The sequence below is a fragment of the Scardinius erythrophthalmus genome, assembly GCF_964197995.2.
Source record: "Scardinius erythrophthalmus genome assembly, chromosome: 23".
NCBI classification, from domain to species: Eukaryota; Metazoa; Chordata; class Actinopteri; order Cypriniformes; family Leuciscidae; genus Scardinius; species Scardinius erythrophthalmus.
Window position 1 is genome coordinate 24,485,309 of NC_138243.1, and position 11,637 is coordinate 24,496,945.

At 37.6% G+C, this 11,637-nt stretch overlaps 1 protein-coding gene across 1 annotated transcript; it reads left to right on the forward strand.

Moving 5' to 3' along the window:
• Positions 1–1,098: 1,098 nt before the first annotated feature.
• stt3a (STT3 oligosaccharyltransferase complex catalytic subunit A) lies at positions 1,099–11,457 on the forward strand. Its single transcript, XM_081354649.1, has 18 exons — positions 1,099–1,312; positions 1,933–2,055; positions 2,136–2,196; positions 2,277–2,398; positions 3,055–3,200; positions 3,913–4,003; positions 4,831–4,937; positions 5,086–5,250; positions 5,336–5,516; positions 5,626–5,781; positions 7,012–7,103; positions 7,202–7,357; positions 7,448–7,636; positions 7,736–7,852; positions 7,964–8,066; positions 8,199–8,387; positions 10,823–10,938; positions 11,031–11,457. Exons 2-18 carry the CDS (start codon positions 1,968–1,970, stop codon positions 11,067–11,069), a joined length of 2,118 nt encoding a protein of 705 aa, XP_081210775.1. The 5' UTR covers positions 1,099–1,312; positions 1,933–1,967; the 3' UTR covers positions 11,070–11,457.
• Positions 11,458–11,637: the final 180 nt, after the last annotated feature.

An 11,637-nucleotide genomic window follows, 5' to 3' on the forward strand; every position in this document is an offset into this window, starting at 1 on the left:
CGTACGCCTGCCCATACCATAACCCCACCGCCACCATGGGCCACTCGATCCACAACGTTGACATCAGCAAACCGCTCACCCACACGACACCATACACAATGTCTGCCATCTGCCCTGTACAGTGAAAACCGGGATTCATCCGGGAAGAGAACACCTCTCCAAAGTGTCAGACGTCATCGAATGTGAGCATTTGCCCACTCAAGTCAGTTATGAAGAAGAACTGCTGTCAGATCGAGACCCAATGAGGACAACGAGCATGCAGATGAGCTTCACTGAGATGGTTTCTGACGGTTTGTGCAGAAATTCTTTGGTTATGCAAACCGATTGTTGCAGCAGCTGTCCGGGTGGCTGTCTCAGACGATCTTGGAGGTGAAGATGCTGGATGTGGAGGTCCTGCGCTGGCGTGGTTACACATGGTCTGCGGTTGTGAGGCCGATTGGATGTACTGCCAAATTCTCTAAAACGCCTTTGGAGACAGCTTATGGTAGAGAAATGAACATTCATGGGCAACAGCTCTGGTGGACATTCCTGCAGTCAGCATGCCAATTGCACGCTCCCTGAAAACTGCACATTTTAGAGTGGCCAGCCTAAGGCACACCTGTGCAATAATCATGCTGTCTAATCAGCATCTTGATATGCCACACCTGTGAGGTGGATGGATTATCTCGGCAAAGGAGAAGTGCTCACTAACACAGATTTAGACAGATTTGTGAACAATATTTGAGAGAAATGGGCCTTTTGTGTACATAGAAAAAGTCTTAGATCTTTGAGTTCAGCTCATGAAAATTGTTTTTTTGTTTTTTCTTTTCTAATCTCATGTATCAGTCACAATACACCAGACGACTCAAGTCACTTTTTGTTGCAAGACAAAGCAGACAACTATCCTAAATAAACACTTTGCTTTGAAAATACTTTTTTGAAAATACTTTGTTCCCTTCTTGACATTATGAACGTGTACGTGGAATGTTATCTAATAATTAAAATAACATAAATATGTTATGATACTTGATCCTTGACATGAAACTTAAAAGTTCAAGTTTTAAAGTTGACTTGAGTGCAGCATGGACTCCACAGTGCTGACTGTCTTTCTCCCACTAGGACACGTCATATCTGGAGCGCCATGCGGAACTCGTCTTTTTGACACACTTGAATGACATCTCGAAGACCAATCAGCGGAAGCCATTCTTGTGGATTGCGACGCTGAGCCAATTAGCGCCCTCTCTACGTGGATGGGCGGGTCTTGAACGCAGAGAGGGTTGTGTGTGAGAGTGTGGAAGGGCTGGAGTGAGTGAACAGCCGATGAATAAGACTGGTAATTGTGCAAATTTATTATTTTTAAGCTCATTTATCGTAACTATACGGGTTTGTTGTCATTATACTTACCCATGTGCATTAAATAATATATTTACATATGATAAAATAGCTTGTGAAAGTGTGACATAGGTGTGATATTAGCTAGCAGCTAATGAGCTAATGAAGAATTTAATAGTTTATTTTCACGAATAGTTTGTCATGAAAACACAGTGTTAATGTGCATGTTGATGCTCTCTGAATTGATTTATCTGCCTGTACGTATGAGTTTAAGTATTAGTTAGTAGGATTTTGCATATGAATTGTGTACACACTGACTGTTCCTGTTTTCACCGAGACTTTACACTTTAATAGGTGATAAAATGTGCAGATTGATCGATTTCTTAAACTGCTTTACCCCTAAAATTCGTATTTGTTGCTTAATGGATTTAGAAAAACCTCTTTCATCAGGTAAAAAAATTGCATAATCATTTAGAAGTTTACATCTGGAAACATGTGTTTATTGCTTGTACATAGTTTGTTACTAAAGGAGTCCTATCCTACACTGGTCTCGCATTTTCCCCCCTGAAGTGTTATATTTTAAGTTACAATTCAACATGCTGTTGTTGTCCCTTTTGTCAGGTATCAAGAGTTAGTCCTGCCTCCTGTGTGTTAAGATGACCAAGATGGGTTTCCTGCGACTGTCCTATGAGAAACAGGACACCCTGCTGAAGCTGCTCATCCTGTCTATGGCAGCCGTCCTGTGTGAGTGGATGCATGTCCCTTTATATCAGAACTCCTGACTAGATGCCAACTGTCCTCTAATTCTTGTCATTTTCTTCCAGCGTTCTCCACCAGATTGTTCTCCGTGTTGCGGTTCGAGAGCGTCATCCATGAATTTGATCCGTAAGTACAGCTTTCGGGTCGTTATTTTGACAGCATCCGAAGAACCTGTTTAACTGAGTTTACTGTTTGTTTAATGACAGGTATTTCAATTACCGGACCACTCGCTTCTTGACAGAAGAGGGTTTTTACAAATTCCATAACTGGTTTGATGATCGGGCTTGGTATCCACTTGGGAGGATTATAGGAGGCACCATCTATCCCGGTACAGCTGAAGGACACTCATTTCAAAATTAATAGCAACATACTTGCACTTCCATTGTTGTCTTGAGCCAAGTACCAAATCTCAGAATGCTTCAGTCAAGCTGCAACAATGTCATTTTATTTAATGAAATGTTGCCCTGGAAAATATTATTTCCAGTAGAGAGGAATTCTTGTTGGCAGTGAAAAAAATAGTGTCAGTGCTGTTTTCAATTCGAATTACAACTCCAATTTATACTATAATCCAAAGCTCTCCAGTTTGTTTGATATAACATCACACCAGTTTGTTCATAGATTTTGCTTGAAGTATATCTGGCATTTAAACTTCAATGTGTAACTTGATGTGTAACGGATACATTAAATTGTGTAGTATCATTACTTTAATTTACTTAATTAGACTTTTTTTGCCTAATGAAAATCAAAACTTGACGGAGATCTCATAAACTTGAACCATATTTAGGGACTCTGACTAGCAACACCCTAGCAACCAGCTAGAGAGCCTGGCATCCTCATAGCAGCAGGCTAAAACCACTTTAAACACTGTAGCTTCTGTATAGCAACCACCCTGTCATTTTGTTAGTGACCTTTGCATCTATTTAAAACCTATACATCACCTTTTGCCAAATTAAATGTCATGTGTTTCTTCTTTTTTGTCTACAGGGTTGATGATCACATCTGCTGCTCTGTATCACGTGCTGCACTTCTTCCACATCACAATCGACATCCGCAATGTGTGTGTGTTCCTCGCCCCTCTCTTCTCCTCCTTCACCGCTATTGTCACCTACCATTTCACCAAAGAGCTCAAGGTGAGGTGAACCTCAGCACTCGCCCATCACACCCTAATCAGTGGTACCTGCTCATAATTTATCTATCTAAAGGCTAGCCCACACGAAAATGTTCAAAATGTGTGAGATCTCAAACCTGGCAATAAATAAAATCATAGATTTAACAGTTTTGTTCCTATAGTGTGTGGACACACTATTCCATTCACAAACAACCCGAGTCCCGACTGTGAATATGAGAAATCTCGCAAAATCTCTTGCGGTCAAATGTGACTCTAGAATAAATAAACATGGAGGACGACGGGCAAAAAGAAATGCCGATAATAATGTTTGGTCTGCTTTTTATAGAAAATTCACAGAAAAAGAGAGAGAAAGGTTTGTGCTGGGCCTGCTGCACCATGACTGTGGTTGTTATGCTTTTGTCAGCTCACTCTCTTATTTGGTATCATTTCGTTCCATGTGGAAATCTACAGAGTGTGTGTGCGTTTGTCCTCAGGGTTCCCCCACACTGCAGAATTCTGATTGTAAATATTCAACATGTTGGATATTTATGATCTGAGATGGGTGTGGCCTCTTAACACACCTCACACCACAGGAAAATCTGGTACGATAATCTGTAGAACCATCAAGATAATCGGTACTTTACCTGGGATTGTCGGAAGGGTAGAGTTAGGCCCAAAATTGTCCAGATTATCAACTAACGGCTCAATCTAACTGAAGTAACACTTTGTTTCAGGATGCGGGCGCAGGGCTTCTGGCTGCCGCCATGATCGCAGTCGTCCCTGGATACATCTCTCGTTCTGTGGCAGGCTCTTATGACAATGAAGGTACAGTCTTCTTTCAGAGGTATTGTGTATAATGTTATGTTTTTAATAAGTAGTCGTCAAAAAGGTTTAGAATTTCTGTCAAGAAGAACACAGAAACTGAAATTCAGCTTTGCATCACAGGAACAAGCTGCATTTTAAAATAGAAAATTTAAAATGATTTAGTTATTTAAAAACAAAATCACAGTATTACTGTTTTTGAAATAAATGCAGCCTTGGTGAGCATAAGAGACTACTTACAGACCCCAAACCTTCGAACGGGGGTGTATGTGTGTGTGGTTTATTAATTTTTAGTATACACATAAAACATTTATATGTTAATAATATATACAGGGTTCCCACAAATCCTTGGAAGTTTGTGAATCTGAAAAAAAAAAAATTCAAGGCCCTGGATTTTTTTTTTTAAATAAACATGCATAGATACAGGTCCTTGAAAGTGCTTGAATTTATTTTGAAAAAATTTCATGTTATTCTCTCTGGTCCGCTAATGTTTTATTTCGCCAACTCTTCGTGGCCTATACTAGCTTGCGTGGCCCATACTAGCTATGTATACTAGCTTGCTTGATTTACGTTAGTTGCGCGCTATTACGTGTTACGTTAAGTGTTTCACGCGTGAGGTACTTTGTGTTGTGCAAAACTAACAATGTATCTTACAAGATAACACAATATAACCTTACTCTCACTTGAAATGTCCCCCCCACACACACACACATTAAGTCCTTGAATTTGAGGGTATTGGATCTGGAAAGTCTTTGAATTTGAAGTAAACCAAGGTGTTGGGAACCCTGTATATATAATATATATAATTTTGTTTCCTTTGGGATATATAGGAATCGCCATTTTCTGCATGCTGCTGACGTACTACATGTGGATCAAAGCAGTGAAGACGGGCTCCGTTTACTGGTCATCCATGTGTGCGCTGGCTTATTTTTACATGGTGAGCCAAATTGCAGTCCCATTGTCGCTTTGAATTGGGGTTGTTTTAGAGCAGATCATTTAATGTATGTTTTCAGTTGAATCATTATTTTATTTAAATACACAAAACAAGTGATTTCATTAACAACAACTTTGTGTGTTGGCATCAGGTGTCCTCCTGGGGTGGTTACGTGTTTCTGATCAACCTCATTCCGCTGCACGTGCTGGTGTTGATGCTGACCGGCCGTTTCTCTCATCGCATCTATGTGGCCTATTGCACAGTCTACTGTCTGGGCACCGTCCTCTCCATGCAGATCTCTTTTGTTGGATTCCAGGTGAGGAGCTGAATATCAGCTTCGAGGAATTGCTATCATTATAAACTTCCAAATAGATAAGTAATCTCTCCCGCTCTTCCTGTAGCCTGTCCAGTCCTCTGAACACATGGCTGCATTCGGAGTGTTTGGCCTGTGTCAGATTCACGCTTTTGTGGATTACCTCCGGAGCAAGCTGAACACGCAACAGTTTGAAGTGTTGTTCAAGAGTGTCATTTCGCTGGTCGGTATCATCCTGCTCTCTGCAGGTGGTGTGCTCATGCTGACAGGTAATTAAATAAAATGATTACCTTTTTGAATTTAATAATGATGATTTTTTTTTTTTTGTCATTTAAATATTATTTTTAAATAGTTTGTTTTTGTATTGGCTTATGTTAGGGACAATCTCACCTTGGACTGGCCGTTTTTACTCTCTGCTGGATCCTTCATACGCCAAGAACAACATCCCCATCATCGCCTCTGTGTCTGAGCACCAGCCCACCACCTGGTCCTCCTACTACTTTGACCTGCAGCTTCTGGTCTTCATGTTTCCAGGTACAGCATCTTCTTGAGTTTCTTTTTTAAATGCGTAACTTTTTGCATATAGATTAGTACGGAGCCCCAAAGGGACAAGTTGAAGAAAAAATATATAAGATGGGATGAAGAATTATTTGGCAATGCTTTTGCGTTGTCTCGCAAATGTTTTGCGTTCACCTGAGAAACTTTGTTCACTCGCAAAGAACACAAAAAATTTTGCGAAGGAACACAAACGTTTTTGCGAGGGAGCGCAACGTTTCTCTGGGGAACGCAAAAGCATTGACTTATTTTTTCTCCCATCTTATTTTTTTTCTTTACCTTGTCCCTTTAGGGCTCCGTAGATTAGAGCTGCACGATTCTGGATAATTTGAGAATCACACACATTTTTTTATTTTGAACAGACAGAACATAACATGTAATTTACTAGAAGTTCTGACAAAATGTAAATTGCTGCAGTCTATTTAAAATGTTTAATTAATCTGAATTATTTAAAAAAACTGGGTTTCATTCAATGACTTGCTCATAAATACTTCACTTTTTTCATTACTGGATGAATCAGTGTTTTTGAACAAATCTCTTGAATGAACGATTCAATGACAAATACATTTTTAACAGTCACCTGTCAAAACCTGGTGGTGTAACTATGCAATCGATACAATCGTTATTCCATATCTAATATGGATTCATCGGATCAGTGTTTTCAATGTTAACAAACTTTTTTTTAAATTAATGTAAGAATATAACACAACAATGTCTAACAAATCACATAGGAGAGAGCAGAAATATGCATACAATCAGACACATATCTATAAACCTGGAAGTTATTGCTTCCTCTTCTGTGCTTGATTTAAAAATGTATTTACTCATCTATTTTCAAATTTAATTTTATATAAAAAATAAAAAATTCTGCTTACTGTCCCTTGTATTTGTGCTCCTGTTGCCACTTCTAAATGTATGTCTTAAGGCCTGTTCACACTAGTCCTAAAAATCGTTCTTAACATAGAAGAATAGTCCACACCACATATATAACGATAACTGCACAGAGAAGCAATATCATTGGAATCACTTTCAGAACTATTTTCTCCAGCTGATGAATGATCAAAACATTGACAGCCAATCAGAATCCATCCTGCTTTAAAGCGCTCGAGCATTTAAAGCTGCAGATGACAAAACTAAGAATATAATAAAATAAAAAAAATAATAACACTGCATCAAATGTGTTAAATCTGTCATCTCTTGTTTCTCCAGTTGGCCTTTATTACTGCTTTAACAACCTCTCTGATGCCACAATTTTCATCATCATGTATGGCGTCACCAGCATGTACTTCTCAGCTGTCATGGTAAGACACCTTTACTTTATTTTGGTTAGAAGTTGGTTTATTGGTGTTTCTCTCTTCACAGTGGAAGCTCTGACCCTAGTTTTATCTGTTCTGCTCAGGTACGTCTCATGTTGGTCCTGGCCCCCGTCATGTGCATCCTGTCTGGCATTGGCGTTTCTCAGGTCCTCACCACCTACATGAAAAACCTGGATGTCAGCCGGCCGGACAAGAAATCCAAGAAGCAGCAGGACTCCACCTACCCAATCAAGAATGAGGTACGATCGATCAATGCTCTGTGTAATCTTTCTCAGTTTTGCTTGTGTCATTGGTTCACTCAGTGATTCTCTGCTCTGATTGGTCCGTAGGTGGCGAGTGGGATGATTCTGGTCATGGCGTTCTTCCTCATCACATACACTTTCCACTCCACCTGGGTGACCAGCGAGGCTTACTCCTCCCCCTCCATTGTGCTCTCCGCTCGCGGTGGCGACGGCAGTCGCATCATCTTCGATGACTTCAGAGAGGCTTATTACTGGCTCAGACACAACACACCGGAGGTCGGTGGGATCTATCAATCCATTGACCATCATAAACTTCCTGCTTCTTTTGATTCCGAACAGTTTTGCTAATCTCACATTGCTTTTGTTTGTGTACAGGATGCTAAAGTCATGTCGTGGTGGGATTATGGGTATCAAATAACAGCGATGGCCAATCGAACGATTCTAGTTGACAACAACACTTGGAATAACACTCACATCTCCAGAGTTGGTCAGGTGATTAAGGAATATAGTTTTGCTGTTTACAATTTTTATAATGAGATATATAGTGGATTAAATATATTTTAGGCATTTTTATAAAACATCTTTTTCTAAATATCTTTGCAGGCTATGGCCTCCACAGAGGAGAAAGCCTATGAGATTATGAGAGAACTGGATGTTAGCTACGTCCTGGTGATCTTTGGTGGATTGACGGGATATTCATCTGATGGTACGGGCTTAGATTAATTTTGAACCATCGAAGCAGCTTTGTGGTCCTTAACATTTGAGTTGTAATATCTAGATTGGATGAAACCTGAATAACATGTAAAAAATTTCATAAGTTTACATGAATTTCTTTTAGACATCAATAAGTTCCTGTGGATGGTCCGTATCGGGGGCAGCACGGACACAGGGAAGCACATAAAGGAACACGACTACTACACGCCCACCGGAGAGTTCCGTGTGGACCGCGAAGGGTCCCCCGTCCTGCTCAACTGTCTCATGTACAAGATGTGCTACTATCGCTTCGGCCAGGTCTACACCGAAGCCAGTGAGTATCTACTTGTTCAGCTACTTACAATATTTGCTCCGTTCCATGTTTTTCCAGTTAACATTGTGACGCCCACTTTTAATGATCCTGCATTACATTTTGTCTTGTTGGGAAATAAATAAATAAATAAATAAATAAATATATATATATATATATATATATATATATATATATATATATATATATATATATATATATATTAGGGCTGTCAAACGATTAATCGCGATTAATCGCATCCAAAATAAAAGTTTGTTTTTACATAATACATGTGTGTGTACTGTGTATAATTATTTTCTATATATAAATACACACACATGCATGTATATATTTAAGAAATATTTGCCTGTATATACTATGTATATATATTTATATTATATATAATTTATATTATATATAAATATTTTATATATAAATAACACATTTTCTTAAATATATATATGCATGTGTGTGTGTTTATATATAGAAAATAATTATACTCCGTACACAGACATAAATTATGTAAACACAAACTTTTATTTTGGATGCGATTAATCGTTTGACAGCCCTAATGTGTGTGTGTGTATATATATATATGTGTGTGTGTGTGTCTGTGTGTGTGTGTGTGTGTGTGTGTGTGTGTGTGTGTGTGTATATATATATATATATATATATATATATATGGTATGTTTATGTGTTATTAATATTTTATTATCATTTAGTGTTATTTTATTAAATATAATTATTATATTGGTATTTAATATTATTTTGAGTATTTTATTGTTTTATTGATTACAGTAATATTGTTTTATTATAATTTTTATATTGATCAATATTATATTTAACTATTTTAATTTTATATTCTTTTTATTTCTTAATATTATTTTATTTAACATGAATTTGTTTAATATTATTTTATATATAATATTTTATTTTCTTATTGATTCATATTTCCTATTATATTGAATATTTGTATTATGTAATGTTATTTTATTATGATAATATAATTATTAGTGGTGGGCCGTTATCGGCGTTAACGCGCTGCGTTAACGCGAGACTCTTATCGCGCGATAAAAAAAAATATCGCCGTTAATCTATTCCCCAAGTTGGGTTGGGAGATGGCTCTACTACACAAGCTATGATGACGCAATCTACCCGCGGCCGCGAGGTAAACCCGGCTGCAACGCATATTCGTCGTCATCTTAAGTAAACACGGCTGAAAGTGAAAGCTGCGACATCCATTATTTGGACTTGGTTCGGATTTAAGCCGTCCGACAAACAGCAGCAAACTATCCGAGTGTGTGGGGTAACGGTTCGGTAAGTTAACACACGACTAATCCGTTCTACCACCTCAAATTCAAAACGAAACATGATATCACTGAATAGCCTACCAGCGCGCGTATTATTCTATTCCAATATATCTTAGTGGTGTAACGTTAACACATAATCTCTGTCTACGCCCGATTTTAAGAATCGTTGTTGTGTTTCTTTTTAACTGAAAAGACATCAGTTAGACAATATTATAACTTTAAATTTGGGGTTTCATAAGCTCAAAGCTATAATAAACATTAGACCTACTTAAGATCTCTGCAGCTAGTGTACTTAAATTTTATTTATCTGCAAAATTATGTTGTATACTTACAGTTTTGCACAATATATGTTCTCAAAACTACATATACCCTTTAAAAAAAATAAATTTAGCAGTTGTTTAGCAGGGTCTGTGTAACCTGTTCTGAAATGGTTTTATATATAATAATAATATATATATATATATATATATATATATATATATATATATATATATATATATATATATATATATAATATATATATATATATATATATAATAAATATAATAATATACTAATATATATTATAATATACTGTATATCGTTATCGCAAGAGGCTGCAATGTATATCACAATATAGATTTTAGGCCATATCGCCCATCCCTAATTGATAGCCTATAGTAGTTGATAATAACATAGGCCTATGTTGCCTACGGACGGTAACAGTACAGAAGTAACCTTTTACAGTCTATGAGTAGAACAGCTTTCTCAAGCAGTTTGTGATGCATTTTGGAAACAGGAGATGAGCCCCTGGTCTAATGCGCCACCTGGCTTGAGAAACCCGTTCTCAAAGACTTAGCCGACTTTTATAGTCATTATTTGGGTAGCACACATATTCTGAATGCCTTCGGCAGAATTCAAATGAGCCATTTTAATCTAGATTAATCTAGATTAATTTCAAAATTAATCTAGATTAATCTAGATTAAAAAAAATAATCTATGCCCACCTCTAATAATTATATAATATAATATTTTCACATACGAATAAGTGTCATTACAGAAGTACATTAGGTTGCAAGTGCTGTTTCATGTTAACTTTAATTCATGGTTTTAACAAAAGAAATCTAAGAAGTTTTGGACGACTAGAACTATGTTTACCTTTCATTTCAGAGCGTCCTCCTGGTTACGACAGAGTTCGTAACGCTGAGATTGGCAACAAGGACTTTGAGCTGGATGTGCTGGAGGAAGCGTATACTACAGAGCACTGGCTCGTCAGGATATACAAGGTAAACTTGAACTCACTTGTGCATCTTTAACCGTTGTCGTCCTTCCAAACCATCCTAACTTCCAATGATGATCTCCTGCTTTGCCTCCATAGGTCAAAGACCTTGACAACCGTGGCCTCTCAAGAACGTAAAACTCAAAATCCCACCCCCCTCTCTCGAACACACAGCACTGAACGTCTGCTGCCCCCCTTCCAACGATCTGAGGAGAAAGCCTGAAAACTTTTTTATACTTTTGTTGTAATTGCTGAAAGAGATTTTCTTTTCATACCTTTTTTTTCTTGGTTTGTTTTTTAAATTTGATCTTCAAATATGATGTTTTGTCTGTACTCGGGGCAGAAAGGTGTCAAATGATCACCTGAAAAGGTGAAGGATAAATGTTTAAAAATGTTCAGAAGTCATTTCTGCAATCAACTGGCCAGATAACGGTTTGATTTGTCTTTAAATGGGTGAATAAAAGAGTGACTGGGAGAAAATTGATCAGTGTCTTTCTTTTTAACCAATAAATTCACATGCACGCCCAAGTTTGCCCCAATCAATATCACACCCCCAATATGCTTACACCAAGATTTGTTGGTCCGAGAACCAAGCAGTCCATTTTAATGCATTGAAATTGAACGGATCTTTCCCCCATACATACATTAAAAATAATCTTTAAGTTATAATAATTAAAATGCAACACCGAGTTTCGTATTTATAGTT